The 18,897-nt window shown below is 47.2% G+C and overlaps 1 protein-coding gene across 2 annotated transcripts; it reads right to left on the bottom strand.

Annotated features, from left to right (window-relative positions):
- Positions 1–222: 222 nt before the first annotated feature.
- On the bottom strand, positions 223–15,928 carry KDELR2 (KDEL endoplasmic reticulum protein retention receptor 2). Of its 2 annotated transcripts, XM_080676294.1 has the most exons (5): positions 15,690–15,928; positions 8,726–8,826; positions 3,899–4,057; positions 2,628–2,880; positions 223–1,312 (listed from the first exon to the last, which is right to left on the bottom strand). In XM_080676294.1, the coding sequence occupies exons 1-5, from the start codon at positions 15,778–15,780 to the stop codon at positions 1,278–1,280; spliced, it is 639 nt and encodes a 212-aa protein (XP_080532420.1). In that variant the 5' UTR covers positions 15,781–15,928; the 3' UTR covers positions 223–1,277. The 2 variants fall into 2 exon arrangements, with proteins under 2 accessions (XP_080532420.1, XP_080532421.1); XM_080676295.1 differs by lacking the exon at positions 2,628–2,880 and having other exon boundaries at positions 15,690–15,890.
- Positions 15,929–18,897: the final 2,969 nt, after the last annotated feature.

The raw sequence follows: 18,897 nt of genomic DNA, 5'->3' as shown, positions 1-18,897 counted from the left end.
ATTTGCTTTTGCGTAAGTCAAAAGACAGTAGCAAATCCACCTAATGGCAAAATCAGGATGGAAAACTCCAATTCTTCCACAACATACAGGAAGTTTCAGATTATTGAGTGGACAACCAGCGTCTGCAGCCCTGCAGAGAGCTCTGGGTGCCACAGGAAAAACCAACACAAAATAATCCTGACACAGGGTGTTCCAAAAGCCTAGTTCATGGAAAAGAGACAATTTATTCTGTTTAATAAAATGTTTATTAAGGTGGTGACACAAGATAAATCATGCAAGAGCTCAGTAAAAACAAAAAGTAAGAATATAAGGAATGGTAATGGGTGCTGCCAATTTAAAAATATGTCAATCATTTTACTACCCGAAGTGATTTGAAAAGTGTTGGAATCTGAGCATGGACATGGTTGTAGCAATCTTGCGGAACTGTAAACTAAAGTGATAGGTGACTCCTTGCGTTCTAGTCCTCAGAGGAGTCAAGTCATAGATCCAAAATCATCATCAGTGTCCCTCGCATCCTGCACTCACATGGCAGCCCAGAACCCCTGCCCATCGAGTCCTTCGACGCCCGTGGGACAGTCTCAAACGGACACTTGTTAGCAGGGGAGGGGAGCAGGCACCGTTGGTGACTCTCAAATGAGACTCGGCCCACATTCAGAATCTTAACCTCTGTGGTGATGAAAACCATGGACTTGCATGTCATCCTCACCAGCCTTAAATGTAGTGTTGTGATGTCCAAGGGAGGGCTTTCCTATCCGGTGGAAGAAATTGGAACAGATACACCAAATTGAACATAGCGTCTCAGATTTCAAACAAATATGACTCATCTTTTGGCAAAAAATAAATATAGTGGAATGCAAGTTTGATAGATGGAAGAATATATAATCTACCAACTGTCAAGGAGTACGATTTCATTGCAGACACAAAGAATCAAAAGTTTCAAAGAATTAAAAAAAAAAAAAGAAGTTTGCACTATTTCTCACAAAATCTTCACTTTTGGAACTACCCCAATAGAAGCTACACACTGAATTTATTAATACAGCATTAAGTTTCTTTGTGTAAAAAATCTTTGTACATAGTAATAAAAAAAGATAAGGCAAGATGCATTAAACAGAAACCTCCTGGTTCTTTCCCTCTGGTTCTTACAGAGCCACTGATGACGATCTGCAACAAAAGAGTGAAGTTTCCGCTTTTCCGTGTCGAGCATCTCGTGCCTTTGCCGTGGTGAGGGTTCTGTCCGAGCACCCTGAAGGACAGATGCTGGTGATGGTCTTTGGCACTTACGCTGGCAGACTGAGCTTCTTTCCCTTGAGTACTACAATTTGAGAGAGGAAAACAAAAGATGACTGACATTGACGTGCTCGCGGTTTCCTTCCTCCCATGCCCAGAGGTCAAGATCAGGTTCAAGGAAATAAGCTTTTGGCAACCAACAGTCATTGGATTTTGGTGTCAACAAACAAAGCCCGCTCAACTACGAAAATGTCACGCACACACATACTGGGATTTCCATGTACCTGGATGCCATAGCAATTATAGTTAAGAAATACAAACTTGACTGAAATTGTTGCTACATGCACAGCAGTTGTTGTCATGACTTTCTTCCCTAATCAACATATATTAAGATGTAACTATCACTATGCCTATAAAATTGGACCTTACAAAAGGGATAAGAGCCCGGCCGGTGTGGTTCAGTGGTTGAAGTCAACCCATGAAACAGGAGCTCACGGTTTGATCCCTCATCAAGGCACATGCCAGGGTTTCGGACCCAACCCCAGTGCGGGGGGGGGGGGGGGGGGGCGTGCCGGAGGTAGCCAATCGGTTCTCTCTCATCGATGTTTCTCTCTCTCACCTCTTCCCTTCATCTCTCTATAAAATCAATAAAAACATATTTAACAAAAAAGGGGGGATAAGATACATATGCCCTCGTACCAGCAATAACAACACCATTAGGAATTTACTGTATAGCAACAGTTCTTAGCCTGGGGTCTACAGCTGGGTTCAGGGGCTCCTGAACTCCCTAAAACTATATGCACAAATATGCATATGCATTTTTTTTTCCCTGAGTAAGGACCATAGTTTTCACCTGAGTTTTGTGAAGTTCACATTCCTACATTCACATAAATGCAAAAATGTACATATACAAGGATGCTGACTTAAGCACTGGATTTTAATAGCAAAATAGCAGTGGTAGTGTGAATATCCATGAACGGGCTGAGTAAGGAAGTTATGGTAATACACATAATGTTGAAAATCACGTAGATTCTATTTACTGACATGAAAAACTGTGAGTGGGAAAAGGCAGATTAGGTGTAGTTAACCATGTATCTGTGTATGCGCACAGAGATCTGGAATTCCATTTACTGAAACAGTAATAAGGATCTCTGAGTGGTAGGATTTCAGGCAACTGTTTTCAGAATTCCTAGTTCTGACTGAATTTTTGACAATGAAAATATGCCATTGTAAAAAAATACAGCTACAGCCAAAAGAAGAAAGACTCCAAACCGGACCCAGAACTGAGTTTCAGTCCATTAAATGCCTTTCTGCAGCCGGTTCTGATTCATAAAGCCAGTGCCAGAGCACAAGCGTGCGGCTAGGGAGCCTGAGGGAACGGGCAGGGCACGGCGGCGTACCTTTTGTGATGTACAAGTAGAAGAAGTCGCAGTAGAGGATGGTCTGGACGACGCCGGCCACCACAGCGATGAGGTCAAAGAAGCCCTCGAAGTAGAAGCGCCAGATCCAGTTGACGAGATAGAGCGCCCGGTAGAGGCCCAGGAAGAACAGGTAGTGGGTGGTGATGGTCTCGGCCTCCCCGGTCTTGCTGATCATGAAGAGCTGCGGAAGGATGGCCACGGATTCCAGGTAGATGGAGAAGGTCCACAGAATCTGTCAGGGAAAGCAGAGGTCCCTTCAGCACCCAGCGCCCGCCATGGCATCACAGGAAGCACGCTGGCTTTACTGCGGAAGAGTACAGGAAGCGGGGAGTCTGGGCGCCTGAGCCCAGGACAGAGCGGCTGAGCCACTGCGTAAGTCACGGACACTCCCAATGACAAGCTGGGCACCTTGGACACCTCTGCCTCTATGAAGGTTCGTTACCTCGTCTCTGCAGCGTCGCATTCTTCCCCGTACAAATCTCCGTGAATCTACACAGAGGATGTTTCTCCTGGATAAGCTTGTCCCAGTCCGAATCTAGGGTCCCGAGTCAACCCTGCTTCCTGCTGGGGTGGACCACACTGATACCCGGGCCCCTTCCACTCCCTCACTGCCAATGTTCCTCCCCAACTGGCCTCCTTTCCTGACTCTCCAAACAGTCCATTCTTCTTATTCTTCAGGCTCTTTTGTTGGGGTTAAACCAAAGGAGGGAAGAAATCGGAGTTGTTATTATGCAAACTCTGCCCAACATGGTACTTTATTCACGCTGACGGCAGGACTCGGGAGCAGTCCTTGGAGTGTTTCACAAGCCCAGGCCTGCAGCACCCATGAGAGAACCAAGAGCGGCGCAGGAACTGACCCGCAGGTGCTGAGGGAAGGACCGGGCACTGAGGGGCCGCCACAGCCTCACAGTGCCAGGGCACCAGGCAAACCACTTTTCCTCAAGGTGAGGAGCAGGGCAGCCGTGCTGCTTAGGGGTCACCGACAGTATCGATGTGTACATTAAGGGGAAACAAAGCTGGTTAGAGTGGGGAGAAGATCCTGTTCAGCAAACATGCAGACGGGCAGTGTTTGGTACCACAGAAGCTGACTACCTGGGGTTAACTTCTGCCCACCATTTATGTATGCCAAAGAGTTTCTGTTGCACCAGAAGCTTCCCAACTGAAAAAGCACACCAAAACCCACATTGGCTACAAACAGGTCTATTTCCCTAGGGAACCAGACGTGTCCACTAAATAACCTCTTAACTAACCTCAAGAGGAGAGAAATCATGATTGACTAGAAACGAGAGTCCTCCCACAGGGACCACCAGAAACTCCACTCGGAAGGTATCATGGTTTCCGTCGTAAGTTGCCTTAAACTTCATGTAGATCAGGTACACTGTGGCGTAGGAGCAGGCAATGTAGATAAGCTAAAGCAAAAGAAAAACACCAGGTCATCAATGTTTCCAACTCCCTTGGTTGTCTAACATCATTCATATGTACATATATATATACACACACACACTAGAGGCCTGGTGCACAAATTCGTCCATGGGGGGTGAGGTGTCCCCTCAGCCCAGCCTGCACCCTCAGGGGATGCCGGCAGACAGACATCCCTCTCGCAATCCGGGACACTGCATGCACCAGTGACCATATTTTCATACAGGTGAAAGGCATCTTGCTGCTGTATGGGCAGCTACACTTTTTCGTCCTGATTGTAAAAAGTAGTACATAACATGATCCTTCTGAGGCAGTGGTACCATTTCCCCCTCTTATGGTGGAAAAACTGAAGCAGAGAGAAGTTAAGTACCTGGCTTTGTCACACAGGTATAAGTGTCAGAATCAGGGCTGACCACAAAATGTGCAAGCCAGAGTCCATGCATGTCACCGCTGCATCATCCTGTTTTTTCAGTTAGAGTAGCCTTGCCAGGTTTAATTTTTAAATCTAAGAGACTGTTCCCAATATATAGGGTAGGGTCCCTAGGCCTGGCCCGTGATCAGGACCGATCTGTGGGGTGACTGGCAAGTGGTGTGAGCGGGGCAATGGGGGCCCCTTCCTGGCACTGCCTGCTCACTAGCCCCGCCCCTCCTCCCCCACCTCACCACCACTGGTTGCCACCCTCTGTACGTCTGCCCCATGGTGGTCAGTGTGTGTCATAGTGACTGGTTGTTCAGCCGTTTGGTCGATTTGCATATTAGGGTTTTATTATATAGGATTATTTTAATTTAAAATTTTAAATACAGCCTGGCCAGTGTGGCTCTGTTGGTTGAGCGTGGTCCCATTCACCAAGAGGCTGCAGGTTCAATTCCCATCAGGGCACATGCCTGGTTTGCTGGCTCAATGATTCTCCCTCATCGATATTTCTCTCTCTCCCTCTCCCTTTCTCTCTCTATACAATCAATAAAAACATATTTAAAAAATTTTAAGTATAGTAAAATTCACTTTTTATTGGGGGTGGGGGTATACAGTTCTATGAGACATATAACCACCGCCACAATCAAGAAACAGATCAGTACTGCCACCCCACAAAATTCCCTCATGCTGCCCCTCGGTGGTTAAGCCTTCCCCCCAGGCCTGACCTCTGGCAATCTCCGATCTATCCTTGATCTCTGTAGTTTTGACTTTTCTAGAATGCTGGAAAAATGGAATCATACAATATGCTGACTTGAAGACCAGCTTCTTTCAATTAGATTATGCATCTGAGATCCATCCATGTTGTTGGCATATTAATAAAACAAGTGACTCTTTTCTGCTGTTGAAAGGCAGCAGCAGCCCACTGTGTGAGGTACCAGTCTGTTCATCCGCTCACCAGTGCAGGACAGGCGGGCTGCTTCCAGCTTGGGGGATAAAAGCTGCTATAAACATCTGTGTACAGGCTTTTGTGGGATTTTTCATTTCTCTTGGGTAAATATCTAGGAATGGGATTGCTGGATCATATCAACGCATGACACCAATTTTCAATTGTGAACCAGTGGTTTTATTGCTAGCTTTACCCAGTGGCCAGATAAGTTTCTATTGAACGAGTACAAAAAACGTTTTACATAAATGTTAAAGGCACGCTTTAAAATTAAATGCCCATTGCATTTTGAAGTTATTTATTACATGTTCTTACAAGCTAATATCTTTTTAAAGAATTCTCATGATTGGCCACAAGCCTTAGAACAGAAAACACGAGAATTCTCATGATCCGTCCACAATGTGTTAAGTGTAAGTGTAACTATAAGAAACTGCCGAAGAATGTATTTTTAATCCCATTTTGAACTATTATAATGTAGCTTAAGAAAAAAAAAGAATGCAAAGTTCAATGCAGTTCAAAACCAATGTACTTTCTTTCAGCTTCGCAATATTTCTTAATACTGCTTTTTAAAGATAAATTAATGTAACTCATCTTAAACTTTACAAAATGATGGTTTTTACTTATATTCCTTTAACACTGAACTTCAGATTGTTGCTATGAAACTTTGGTAACATAACAAAACCAAAACCAAAAGTAAGTGTAGGCAGTAAAACACTGCTGCCTACAATAGGGAGTGATTTCAGCTGCATCACTCAAGGTTTATAATTATGTAATACTAGTGGCCCGGTGCATGAAATTCGTGCAAGAGTAGGCCTTCCTTCCCCCAGCTACTGGCACTGGCTTCCCTCTGGCACCCGAGACCCAGGCTTCCCTCGCAGTCCCAGCTTTATCCGGAAGGTCGTCCAGAAGGACGTCCGGTCTAATTAACATATTATGCTTTTATTATTATAGATGTTCCTGCACATTCATCCAATCCAAAAGAAAAGTCTGACATTCTGAAATGACACCAATTTTCAGACAGCAGAATTTTAGGCTCAGAGCCTGTGAGTAAAGACAACTGGGAGACCAGCTGCATTGCATGTGCTACTCCTTAGGAAAAGCACCTTGCACAACTTAATTAGGGGCAGCATTTGGGCAAATGACATAAGAGGACAATGAAAGCCATCATCAAGCCCTTTGGTTTTGCTTCAAACAAAACAAAGACACTAAACTGTCCCTGGCACATTGTCATGAGTTGTATTTGCTAATAGTCAGTAAAGTATTAAAATTGTTGATCATACCCATCCAAACATCAAAGAACTACCAAAAAAAAAAAAAAAAAATCAAGATTAATCTTATACTGTTGGAGTTCTCTCCACACACAAAATCAATGTACACAGAGTCCCCACCAGCAGAACATCTGGCCGAGAAACACGGTTGCCAGGGTTCCTGCCCAGCATCCATCCAGGCTATGGCCTGACCAGTGCTTTGGCACGTAAAGTAAAAAGCTATGAGCACATAAAACTCGACTTGTACTTCTCTGACTCTCAGGATGTGCTTGGAAACTAGAACCAGGCGGGATTCCTCTGAAGGCGAGGTATCCTGACGGGGAGGGAGAGGTCCCTGCTCACACACTTCTAAGGCCTGCAGTTTTAACCTGCAGGGACAAGCAGGGACACGGGCATTTGGAAGTAAGACAATTTCCTAATGACTAAGCGCCCACCACTTAGTAATGAAGAATGGGATGATTACAGGCAGCTCAAATTTGCTTTTTAGTAAAGATGACAGACTCAAATATTGCTCTGTCTACTCTGACCTGTGCTTATTAAAATGCTTTTGAACACAAAGTGTTGGGGAGTTGTTTCAAATAAAACACCAAGCCCTAGCCGGCTCAGGTGATAGAGCCTCAGCCTGAGGACTGAAGGGTCCCAGATTCCATTCTGGTCAAGGGCATGTACCTCAGTTGCAGGCTCGATCCCCGGCTCTGATCAGGGCTTGTGCGGAGGCAACCAACCAATGTGTCTCTCTCACATCTCTGTCTCTCCCCTTCCCTTCCACTCTCTCTAAAAATCAATGGAAAAATGTCCTCAGGTGAGGATTAACAAAAATAATTTTAAAAAACCCAAAACATAAATACCACATCAATAAGCTTCAGCTTAAACATTATTTTCTTGGCTGTGCTAATAACCAAGTGCCTACAACAGTGCCTGGCACACACTCACTAAGCACTTGAATGAATGAATGAATGAATGAATGAATGAAATCAGACTCCTTTTCACATCCTGAGAGCCCCCTACTTTCCCTCCATAGCACCCATCACAAATCACAGCCATTCATGCAGCACTGGGATGACCACTGGTGGCCCACGAGGTCCGAAAGGTTGGCAACCGCTGGTCTCCTCTCCCCACCAGATCTTGACTTCTGCTTCTTCCTGCCCTGTCCTCGGTGCTAGGGCAATGCCCCACCCTGTGGGCACTCTGCTTCTCCTAGTGTGGAGTGGGAGCCCCCAGTGCTGCACAGGGCGTTAGGTATATGCAAACGTTTTGTATTTTAATAGTCATACATTTGTTTAATGTGAATTGGGGGAAATATACGAACACTAAAGGTAGCACTGATACTCATGTTAAGAATAAATTAAAAGATTTAAATACATATTTAGTAAATGCTGGCACATTTAAGCTTGGCAAAAGTACTAAAGATGGCACATACAGCAAAGGTTTATGAGACATGGACTCAGTGGGGAATGAAGTGGTAAAGGCCTAACACAGTCCCTCAGCACAAAATCAGGCGCTGCAGCGAGGAGCCGGGCTTTCACTCCTTGTCCGGGACCGACGTGCTGGGTTTCCCAGGAGTCTAACTGCCCGCTGCTTGAAAACATAGAAGTTACCCTCTTTCTCTCTCTCTCTCTCTCTTTTTTCTTTCCAAAGAGTAATTTATTGATTTTTAGAGAAAGAGGAAAGCAGAGGGGGAGAGAAACACTGATGTGAGAGCACATCATCCATCAGCTGCCTCCTGCACACCCCCTACCAGGGATGGAGCCTGCAACCCAGGCATGTGCCCTTGACCAGGAATCGAACTGGCAACATCTTGGAGATGATGCCCAACCAACTGAGCCAACTGGCCAGGGCTTACTCCTCTTCTTATAGGGTTATCAAGAGCATCAGAAATTTGTCATACTCAAGGAACTTAAGATTTAAAAATTTCTAAGTGCAAAACATTTAATTAAATAGACACTGCTCTGAAATGGAAAAAAAAAAGCTCAATGTTTCCACAGGTCTGTGAATTATGGATGAAATACATTCCACTGGATGCCATACCTACCTTCATAGATGTATTATATAATGAAATGAATGAAGTAAAAAGATCCAGGTATCGAGTTGTGAAGACCAGTGCAAAGAGAAGCTGGCTTTTTCCGGAAATACCTAGAGAAAGAAAAGGAAAGTGTCAGAACAGCCTACGAGCGTTGATTCACGTGGGTAACACTGTGCAGAAAGCAGATCTGGAAAACGGGACGCCAGGGGCCAAGGCTAACGTCTGGGACCACTCTAAATAAGTGAGTTACGTTTTTCTTTCCCTTCACATTCTTGACCATGCTCCTCTGGGGAGGTGCTAACAACTGTTGTCTTGGTATGATGGGGTGACTCAGGAAAGTGTCTTAATTAGGCCAGAGCCAATATACCAGGATGCACATTGTCCAAATGAACATTTATTTCTCAAATATGTCACTTTAGGCTGCTGTTATTTAGTGCTGTAGCTCATCTGTCACCTTTAGCACCTCTTTCCATTAGGAAACAGGACCCCGTGGTGACAAATCTTCCAAGGATGGAGCTGGCCTCCCTGGTAGAGGCGACGAGGAACACTGCTTCAGGTAAGAGTCCGAGCATCAGCCCCTGGTACGGCCTCCAAGGCCACTTCTTTCGTGAGGGCAGCACTAACTTGGACACGTCACCATTTCTTAAAATCCCATCTCTTAGATTCATCATACAACCAGCCTCACGCTCACACAGCCAGTCTTCAAAAGCAGCAGTCTTTTTTATTAAGCCCTTGGAACTGTTTCCACCTCCAAGCACCAACCCACCTCCAGAGTACTGTTGTGGTACAACTGGAGTCAGCTGGGAAGTCTAGGTCACACACACAGCAGGCACTGGGCTTTTCCGATATCGACATTTGGCCAAATATTTGTGATGAAGGACGTGCACTAAGGGTTTCAGACGTTGGAGACTGAGTGAATTCATTAAGGAAACAGAACCCATCCACCCTCATCAACACTGCAAATCTCACACCATTAGGCTTATTTAAGCATGTGCAGATATGTCACTGCACGCAAATCAGCAATACACCTACAGAATGTAAAATCCATGTTTTTAAAATCCTTGCCCAAGAATATGTTTATTGATTTTAGAGACAGAGGAAGAAAGAGAGAGAAACATCAACTGGTTGCCTCCTGCATGTGTCCCAACCGGGACCGAACCTGCAGCCTAAGTATGTGTCCTGACAGGGACTCACACCCACAACCCCAACGAACCGAGCCACCTATCCAGGGCAAAATCACATTTTAAAAAATAGTATTTTACAGAACAATTTCGCAGCTTGTTGAAATTAAATGCCTGGATCTAAGAATGTTACTTTCTATGTTTGAATAGCTGCAGTTCTAGCCTATTCACAAAAACACCCAAGTAGAAATGACTCCAGACCCATCAACAGTAACCAACCTCGAGGCTAGGAGTGGAGCTATAGACAGTAAGACTGCTCTTTTTAGCTTTTTCTCCCGGAACTGAGAAACTTAATTTTCCTACTAAAGTTCAATGTTCCAAGGAAGAGAACCAACGAAGCTGCCGCTGACACAGAATGTGAGAGAAGACAGGAAGGGAAGGGGGAGAACGGGGGCTTTGTCATTCACACTTGGTGTTGGTTGGAGCCTTGGAAGATAAATGTTAGTGAATTTCCTATATGGTTCACTCCAATATTTTAAATAAAAAAATTATAGGATACATATGGGCACATTTTGCTGCAGAAGGTTTATGCTAATGGAACTCTGAAAGCCATTCAGACTTGCAGTTTTGTCCTCGTTTCACCATTCCTATACTAAAGACCAGGGACTACCATGTTGCTTTTTCCTACTCCCCTTTGCAACCCAACGTCATATCACGCCCTCTGGAAGTCATCTTTGAAGACGCACTCCTCAGTGCTGTTTACTACATATCGGGAACTGCTTCACTCCCGCTGCTACCCCAGCTCCTATTAGAGTACTTACAAAATACAGGGTGATGACCTGGTCACCTGTCCCCTCTCCCCCAACCCCACTAGACACGGAGATCTTCCAAGGCCCAGGATGTGCCTTATTCCATTTGGTATTATCTGTGTTGAGCACTAAGCCTGACGCAGCAGGCTAAGGAAATATTTGCTAAATCAATGAACAAATGGACAAAAGAAAATGAAATTCATTTTATTTTCATGTCATGGGGTAAATTCTCATTTTGTGATAATACTTCCAAAGAGTTTCTAAGTCATACTGTGTCTCTGTGACTTGGAAGCAGGCAATATGCTCTGGGCTCTGCCCTAATTTACTGCCACCCAGAGGGTGGGAGAGTCCCCCCCTCTCCTCCCCCCACCCCCCCCCACCCCGAGCAGAGCATGGGGCAGAGGACAGGGACGGGCAGCGTGTGGCCTGGAGCTTGCCCCGCTGTGCAGAATCCAAGCAGGAACTGCTTTTGTGGAATTTGAGGACACTCACACAGTTCTCCTTTATTCTTTCTGGCCTGGGATCCCGATTAGGAAGTAGCAGCTTTGTACTTAATAGGTACAATAAACATCTTTATAAGTATGTAATGTTTACTCACACACATTACGATTTTTGTTGTTCAGATTCCCTAGAATTGCTGGGATAAAATATATGCAACTTGAAGTGGGGTACACTGTCAAACTTGCCCTAGAAAAGCTGTGCCACCTTACCCGTTCACTAACAGTGGATGAGTTCCCTTTATTTCACACCCTGCCTTTCCCTCTGTGAACTGCCAACTTTGTCCATTTTTCTAGCAGTTTTTTTTTTTAATTGTATCTTATGGGTTTTAACCCTCTGTCACTTAGATATCTTGCAGATTATTTCTCTCAGTTCATTGTCTTTTCACTTTGATGATATTCTGAATAAGTTAATTTGGGGAGACGCATGTTCTTGCTTCCTCACCAGTCTGCTTGGTCCCACCCAGAACTAGGGTTTGAACGTACATTCAGCTCATCTTCTATGTCCATCAGCAGAGTCCTATACCTTTCTTCATAGAGGTTTATACAATGCTTGTTGGGAAGTCAGGGACCCTTCCCGAATCCTTCCTGCAACTTCACATTCACAGGATTGACTGCTTATATGGCTTAACACCCTATTATTTTTATATATATATTATTTCAACTAAATTGCAGCTTTCTTGAGAGCAGAAACTTTGATAGCTACAAGCTGCTGCTGAGTTGTGTCCCGGGTACCTTGCACACAGTGGGTGGTCAATAAATGTTTAAGAGCAATGAATACTCAAGAGACTGGCTGGGAATGTGATGCAAAAGCTTCTTGAAGTACTCAATGACAACAATAAAAGATGAGGTGTTTTCATTTACTTCAAAAATCAGCTGAGATTGAGAAACGCAGGGACACAGTACACACCCGCATGTGTGGTAGGATAAAAAGCCTACAACCTACCTGACAACAATCTAAGCTGTAGGTGGAGGGAAGGGAGAGACTAGGGGAGGATGGTTGGGGCACGTGGATGTCCGAGGGTTCCCCTAATAATTTAAGTAAAACAGACACAGCACTATTAATAACTGTCAGCCTACAGGAAAATGTAGCTACAAACCCAGGCTTGTTCTCTGGAGGCTATGCGGGTCAGTGTTTAGGAAAAGAATACAGTAATAACTTGAGCAAACTGTGGATCCAGTTGCAACTATTGTTCAGGAATATGAGAAACTCACATTTCCTGTGGGCACCCCTCTGTAATGACCATGGCAGACACAGACAAGGACAATGCCAATTCAAACAGCTAAACCAAGATCCATTCCTCTGCCCCCACTTTAAGATAGGTCCTTTAAGGCAGCTGTTCTCAAATGAGACTGTCAGGAAAACAATCTCCAACTTCCTTACTAGCCTGCCTCATCCCTTACCTAAGAGAAAAAAGCCCTCTGTTCTATAACTGCAGGCATGTTCAAAACAGGTGCCAAATTCCTAAAGTGAGCCCCAATACTAGTATTTTCAAAGTGAGAAACACAACCTGGATGTACATGTCTCCTATTCCAGTTATTTGAGAAACTCATATCAAATTCTTACCCTTTCAAAAGTCTCTAAACAACTTTTATAATTTAGGATGGAAAAACCAAGCAGCTAGTCAAATTTAGCATTCAATTCTGAAGAAATAATCCTCACGATTTTGATTTTTAAAATGTTAGGAAATCTCAAGTGTAAGAACTAAAATGATCCTAAGTCTGACAAGGGAAATAGTTTAATAATGCCCTATAACTACAGGCTTAACTGTAGGAATACTTGACAAACACACAGGAATGGAATTCACCTATTTATCTCCCTAATTATTTTGGCTGAAGTATTTTGTATTTTCCTAAATGCTCCTAAATCTCTCAAATGAAAATAGTGAATATTAAAAAACAAACAAACAAAAGAGCAAACTCGTTTTTTCTTTATTACTCAAGGTTCCCTTAAGAATTTTCCAGCCCTAGCCGGTGTTGCTCAGTGGATAGTGTCAGCCTGCGGACTGAAGGGTCCCGGGTTTGATTCTGATCAAGGGCCCATACCTTGGTGGCAGGCTCCTCCCCAGCCTGGGCCCTGCTCAGGGTGCATGTGAGAGGCAACCAATCTATCTTTTTCACACGATGTTTCTCTCTGTCTCCCCCCCTCCCTTCCTAAAAATCAATGGAAAAATATCCTCGGGTGAGGATTAAAAAAGAATTTTCTATCTGAGGTTGTCCAACATCTTAGTTTACATACACATTTAGGAGACATCATGCTTCAACTTCATGACTTGACAGAGGCAGGGATTCTGAGAAACAAGTGAAAGAAAATGAAGAGAATCATCCAAAAATTTTGGAGTAAAAATAAAGATTAAAAGTAACATTTCCTGGGTGTGTGTGGGAGGGGTGTGCAAAATGGGTGGTGTTCTAAAGGTATAAATTTCCAGTCATAAGATAAGTCCCAGAGTGTAATGTACAGCACGGTGTCTATAGTTAACAATACTGTATTGTATATTTGAAAGTTGCTAAGACAGCAGATCTTAAAAGTTCTCATCACAAGGAAAATAACTGTAACTACCCGTGGTGGTGGATGTTCACTAAACTTACTGTGATAATTACTTTGCAAAATACACATATATCAAATCACGATGTTGTACACAAAACACAATATGTCAATTATATCTCAGTAAAGCAGGAAAAATAATTTTCTGAGTGCAACAAAAAATGACCTAAGCAACTGGTCTGGCATCAAACACTTACACTGAAATGACTTAGAACAAAATAAACAGATATTTCAAAATCCTTAATTGCGAGTTACCGATTGCCTGTTTTAATCCTGGCTCTACCACTAATTTTCTCACCTCCCTAGACCCGTGGTCGGCAAACTGCGGCTCGCGAGCCACATGCAGCTCTTTGGCCCCTTGAGTGTGGCTCTTCCACAAAATACCACGGCCTGGGCGAGTCTATTTTGAAGAAGTGGCGTTAGAAGAAGTTTAAGTTTAAAAAATTTGGCTCTCAAAAGAAATTTCAATCGTTGTACTGTTGATATTTCGCTCTGTGGACGAATGAGTTTGCCGACCATAGCCCTGGACTCAGTTCCTCCTCCACAGCAGGAACAATAGCACCTGCCTCAGAAGGTTATTGTAAGGACTACAGGGGATGAGCCACCTAAGGCACTGAGCTCACCGCCCAGTACACAGCAAGTGCTCAAGTGTCAGCTCTCAGCTCTTACTTTGCTGTCGTCGGAAATCATACAACTGAACCTCTCAGAACTACGCATAAACCGAGGGATCACCTCCAAGCCTGACACACTGGTTTCAGGACATGGACTTTGTAACATCCATTTTGATTGCTCAAAGGTCTTTTCAGTTTTTGCTGACTTCCTGGATCTCAGCTATGTTCCAGGGAGAGACGTGAGACCTGAGGACAGCAATCAATGATGGGGTGTAACTTTAGATTTAGGTGGACATTTTTAGGAATCAATCCGGTAAATGGAATCTCTGCCACCCAGGTCCTGTAGGACTCCATCTTTTACTGCCTCTGCAACCATTGAGTTCTAGAATCCATCAAAAGTTACTTCACGGAGGCCATGGCGCCAAAAATAAGTCTGACAAGTCATTTAAAAAGCGGCCATTCTGAAATGTTTAGGCTTGATAAAGTGCAGGAGCCCCCGGCGAGAAGGTCTGTCTCTGGGCCGCCAGCACTGCAGGAGATGTGCACCCCGGGGAGGGAGTCGCCAACTCACTGGTGACGTGGAGCGAGGGATCACAGCGACCACAGAGACCCAGGCGGTACCCTGCGGGCGCCGCACGGTTGCCTAAGCCCGTTATTAGATGGAGGCACTCGTTTGACAAACTCGTCAATTTCTCAAAGCAGCATGAATGGTCCCCAAGAAAGTCGTTAGAGCCCTCCCCACACTCCCTTCCCGCGACGGGCGCGACCCCGGGCCCGAGAGGTGCGGCAAAGCGCGCAGAACTCCAAGGCCAGGTCGGACCCGACCCCTAACCCAAAGGCCAGTCCTCCCAGGGGCAGGGTGCGGGGCGGGGTGACCTCTCCACGCCGGCGCCACCGACCGCACTTGGCCCGGCTGCCACGTCAGGCCGAGCCGGCCGCGGTCCTTCCCATCCTCCTCCCGCCCGTCCCATTGATTCGCGGAGTCCCCGCACCTCCGGACCGCCGCCCAGGCCCCCGGAGAGGCGCCCATTTAAGCCGGGGGCGAGGGACACGCCTGCCTGCCTGCCCCCCGCCCCACCAGCCAAACTTTTCAGGCAGAACAGGGACGCGCGCGGTCGGGGTGGCGCCTCCTCCGCCCCGACGGCTCAGGTTCAAGTTCGGGAGCGGACCAAAGCGTGGAGCGGGGCCCAGCACCACGCCACCCGCCCCGGCCGGAGCGCCCACCCAGAGGTGGTCGCAGGCCGCCCGGGGTCCGCCGCCCGCCAGGCTGGCCAAGGGGGCGTGTCCGGCCGGCGTAGGCCCGCGGGCCGTGGGGCGGCCGAGATCGGCGGGTCCTCCGGGAGACCCGGCCCCGCGCCCGAGCCTTCCCGGGGCCTCGCCCGCCGCTCACCGGCGCAGGAGCGCGTCTTCCAGATCTTCAGCAGCAGGATAACGATGGCCGCCAGGTGGGACAGGTCCCCGGTCAGCCGGAAGATGTTCATGGCGGCGGCGGTCGGCGCAGCGCCCGGGGGCTCGGCGGCTCAGGCGGCGGCGGCGGCGGCCCCTGAGAGGAAGCGGCGAAGATGGCGAGAACGGGCGCGACGTGGCCAGGGACGTGGCCAAACTGCCGGCGCGCGCGCGGGGCAGCCTGGGAAAGCTAGCTGCCGCCAGGCCCCGCCCTGGCCCCGGCCCTTAAAGGGGACGCTCCGGAACGCAGGCCAAGCGGGGAGCACTCGCTCCCCGGCTCGCTGCGGAGGACCCCGGCTTCTCGCTTCTCCTAGGGTGCCAGCGATCTCCTTTAATTTTTGAAATTGACACTCCCTTGTGAGCGATTTCCCCCCCTCCCCCTAATAGTAAGAGCTCTACAGGCTTACTGTATAAAAAAGTGTGAGAGTAAAATAAAAATTAATCCGTGGTGGCATCACAGAGGATAAGGCCGATATTAGGGGTTTCTGGGGAGGGAGTCTCCACCTCACTTACGAGGAGGTCTGAAGATTTTATCATTCCGGGGACGCCCTTTGAGAAAGAGAGCAAAATTAGGTAGAAAAGTGAACAACTCTGCAGGATGAGAGAATAAATCACAAGAAATTGCCAACGGGATGAAGCTGACAAACAGAATCTTCTGCATACTTTGTGGGGTCCCGTGCAGAAACGTGGGATCCCCGAGGAAAGCAGAGGGAAATGCTGTTAAAGAGACTAAAATATAAGCTTTCCCCCTGTCTTTCGGTCTCTCCCAACTTGGGGTGTTTCCTGTTTGCTATTTACTGCCATTCATTCTAAGAAAAAATATTTACATTGTGATCGTGAATTTTACCGTTTGTCTTTACATCGGGCAACGTCGGTTTTGAATGCAAGTATCAGAGCATTTACCACGGACGGACGCGGAATCCCCGAGAGCACACAATCCGTATTTCACGGCCTGTCCTTGGATGTCCGTGGACCCGGCTGAAGAGATGAACACAGGACAGATGCAGGAAGGTCGGAAGGAGAAGAGGGGTCCCCCGGGGTGCAGTGCAGGCCAAGAGAGCACATCGCTGGGCATGGGGATCCGGGATGGGCCAGCGCGGTTGCTCCAGTGAGCCAGGGCCCGCCTTGGACTGGGGTGGAGTATGCACGGGGCCTGGTAGCTGCTGGTTCCCTCTCCCTCCAGCTGGCCTTGCTGGGGCGAGGCATCTCCTCTTTCCACACCACCACCTCAACCCCTGGCAGAGGGCACCCTCAAAGGCATGACAGACTCGGTGCCAGGATATCCCTGGATCAGGGATGGGTGAGAGTCTTGACCACCAAACAGTGGGATGGCCACTGCCATGCCCTGCTCATATAGGCCACAAGGCACACACGTTCAACCAGACCCACTCCACACCTACACCCAGGCTGCCACCTCAGTGGAAGGTGGCAGGGGTCACTGGGCAGAAGGAGAGGGAAGGAGGCTGGGTTGCCAGGGATACAGGAGAGCAGACAGCCGAGAACCCATCCTGATGAGGTGAGAAGGCGGCAAGAGTGGAACCACGCGGGGGCCATGGACGTCACATACAAAACACAAATTCAAAGATAAAACTATTAAGAATTTGAAGACGGTGACCCTGGAGCATTAAGCCTTGCGTGTGGGGGCCCTCTGTCCCTGAGAAAGTGGTTGCTTACCATGAAGCCAGACCCGTAGACAGATGCCACAAACAGCACAGAAGCCAGAAAATAACACAATACTTTTATTTGTTTTTAAACACTGATATCATTTATTTGCAATACTAGAGGCCTAGTGCACGAAATTCATGCACAGGTAAGGTCCCTAGGCCTGGCCGGTGATCAGGGCTGATCTGTGGGGCAACCATCAGGGCCCCCCTGCTGGCACCTGCCTTGGCTGTCCTGGGGCCTGCGGGCTGAGGGCAGCTCCTGTGTTGAGCATCTGCCCCCTGGTGGTCAGTGCATGTCATAGCAACCGGTCGTTCCACAGTTTGGTCAATTTGCATATTAGGCTTTTATTATATAGGATTTACTCCAAGAAATGTATGTATCTAAAAAATAAGGTAATTACAGCACTAAACCAGGCGCCTTTGCCAAAATCACAGCCTCTTCTTAGATTCCCCTTCACTCTAAGCCTCTTCCAAATTCTCCGTCCTGGGCTGAAGACACGGCAAGCGCCCCGAGGGTCAGTGCCAAGCACGCTCAGCGCGGGTCACTTTGCCCCTTTCTCTTGGAGTGCAGGCCCACCACCCCCGTCCTTGTTCTACAGGAGTTTCCCCATTAGGAAGTTCACTTTAAACCGCTTCGCCAAAGGAGCGACTGTGGGCGAAGAGAGGGCAGTCTGCATGTGGATGGAACATCGCTTTCCTGCTCCAGCTCCCGGCAAGGGGCTCTAGAATCCACGGCTGGCGGGGGGCTTCAGCTTAGTCAAAACCCTGCTTGGCCCAGGGCAGCTCCTGCAACAGCCAGGACCCAGGCTCCCGCTCCCGCCACCGGCTCTGTGACTGCACGGCCCAAGCGAGGCCACGTGGGGCCAAGCAGCACAGGCACCTCACCCCAGCCCAGGAAAGACACTTGTCCAGGGAAACGGATTCACATATGGAAGCTTGAGTTAGAGATGGCGGTTTTGGGTGATTTGGACGCATCAGGATAGTTTGGCGGAAGCTGTGAAGTGGCCAAAGCGCCTCCGCTGGACTGTTGGCTGGCACAGGCCAGCAGAGATGAGCGCACAGTCAGATCAGATCTTCGACACAGGCCGGCCTCTGGCGCAAGGCCTCACAGTGCTTTTACTAATGAACCACCTCGCACACATACGGAACACTCCTTTTTTCCTACGTTTTTGTCACTGCACACTCTTTGGTCACTTCTTCATGTGGTACTGATTTTGTGTGTGTGTGTGTGAGTGTATTGGGATTAACAACTTCAATAATTCAGAGCATTGTAATTTTCCCATTTTTGTTGCGATCCAATTACATTAGCTTCAGGGCTGCAATATAATGATTCAATACTTGTATGATGAGGGCGTGTCCAGGGACCAGGGGCTTGCCTGCTCCCCAGGACAGGGTTTTCCACTCAGCGTGGCAAGAAACTGCCCAAGCCGAAACCGGTTTGGCTCAGTGGATAGAGCGTCAGCCTGCGGACTGAAAGGTCCCAGGTTC

This window comes from Plecotus auritus, assembly GCF_963455305.1.
Source record: "Plecotus auritus genome assembly, chromosome: 6".
NCBI classification, from domain to species: Eukaryota; Metazoa; Chordata; class Mammalia; order Chiroptera; family Vespertilionidae; genus Plecotus; species Plecotus auritus.
The sequence above is the reverse complement of the archived record's forward strand: the minus strand, read 5'-3'. Positions and strand labels throughout refer to the sequence as shown.

Coding starts and splice junctions, on each gene's coding strand:
- KDELR2 (XM_080676294.1), bottom strand. CDS start 15,780: ATGAACATCTTCCGGCTGACCGGGGACCTGTCCCACCTGGCGGCCATC. Junction 8,827..15,689: donor GAAGACGCGCTCCTGCGCCG/GTGAGCGGCGGG, acceptor TTCTTTCTCTAG/GTATTTCCGGAAAAAGCCAG. Junction 2,881..3,898: donor ATGATTTCTCTCCTCTTGAG/GTTAGTTAAGAG, acceptor TTTCCCTGACAG/ATTCTGTGGACCTTCTCCAT.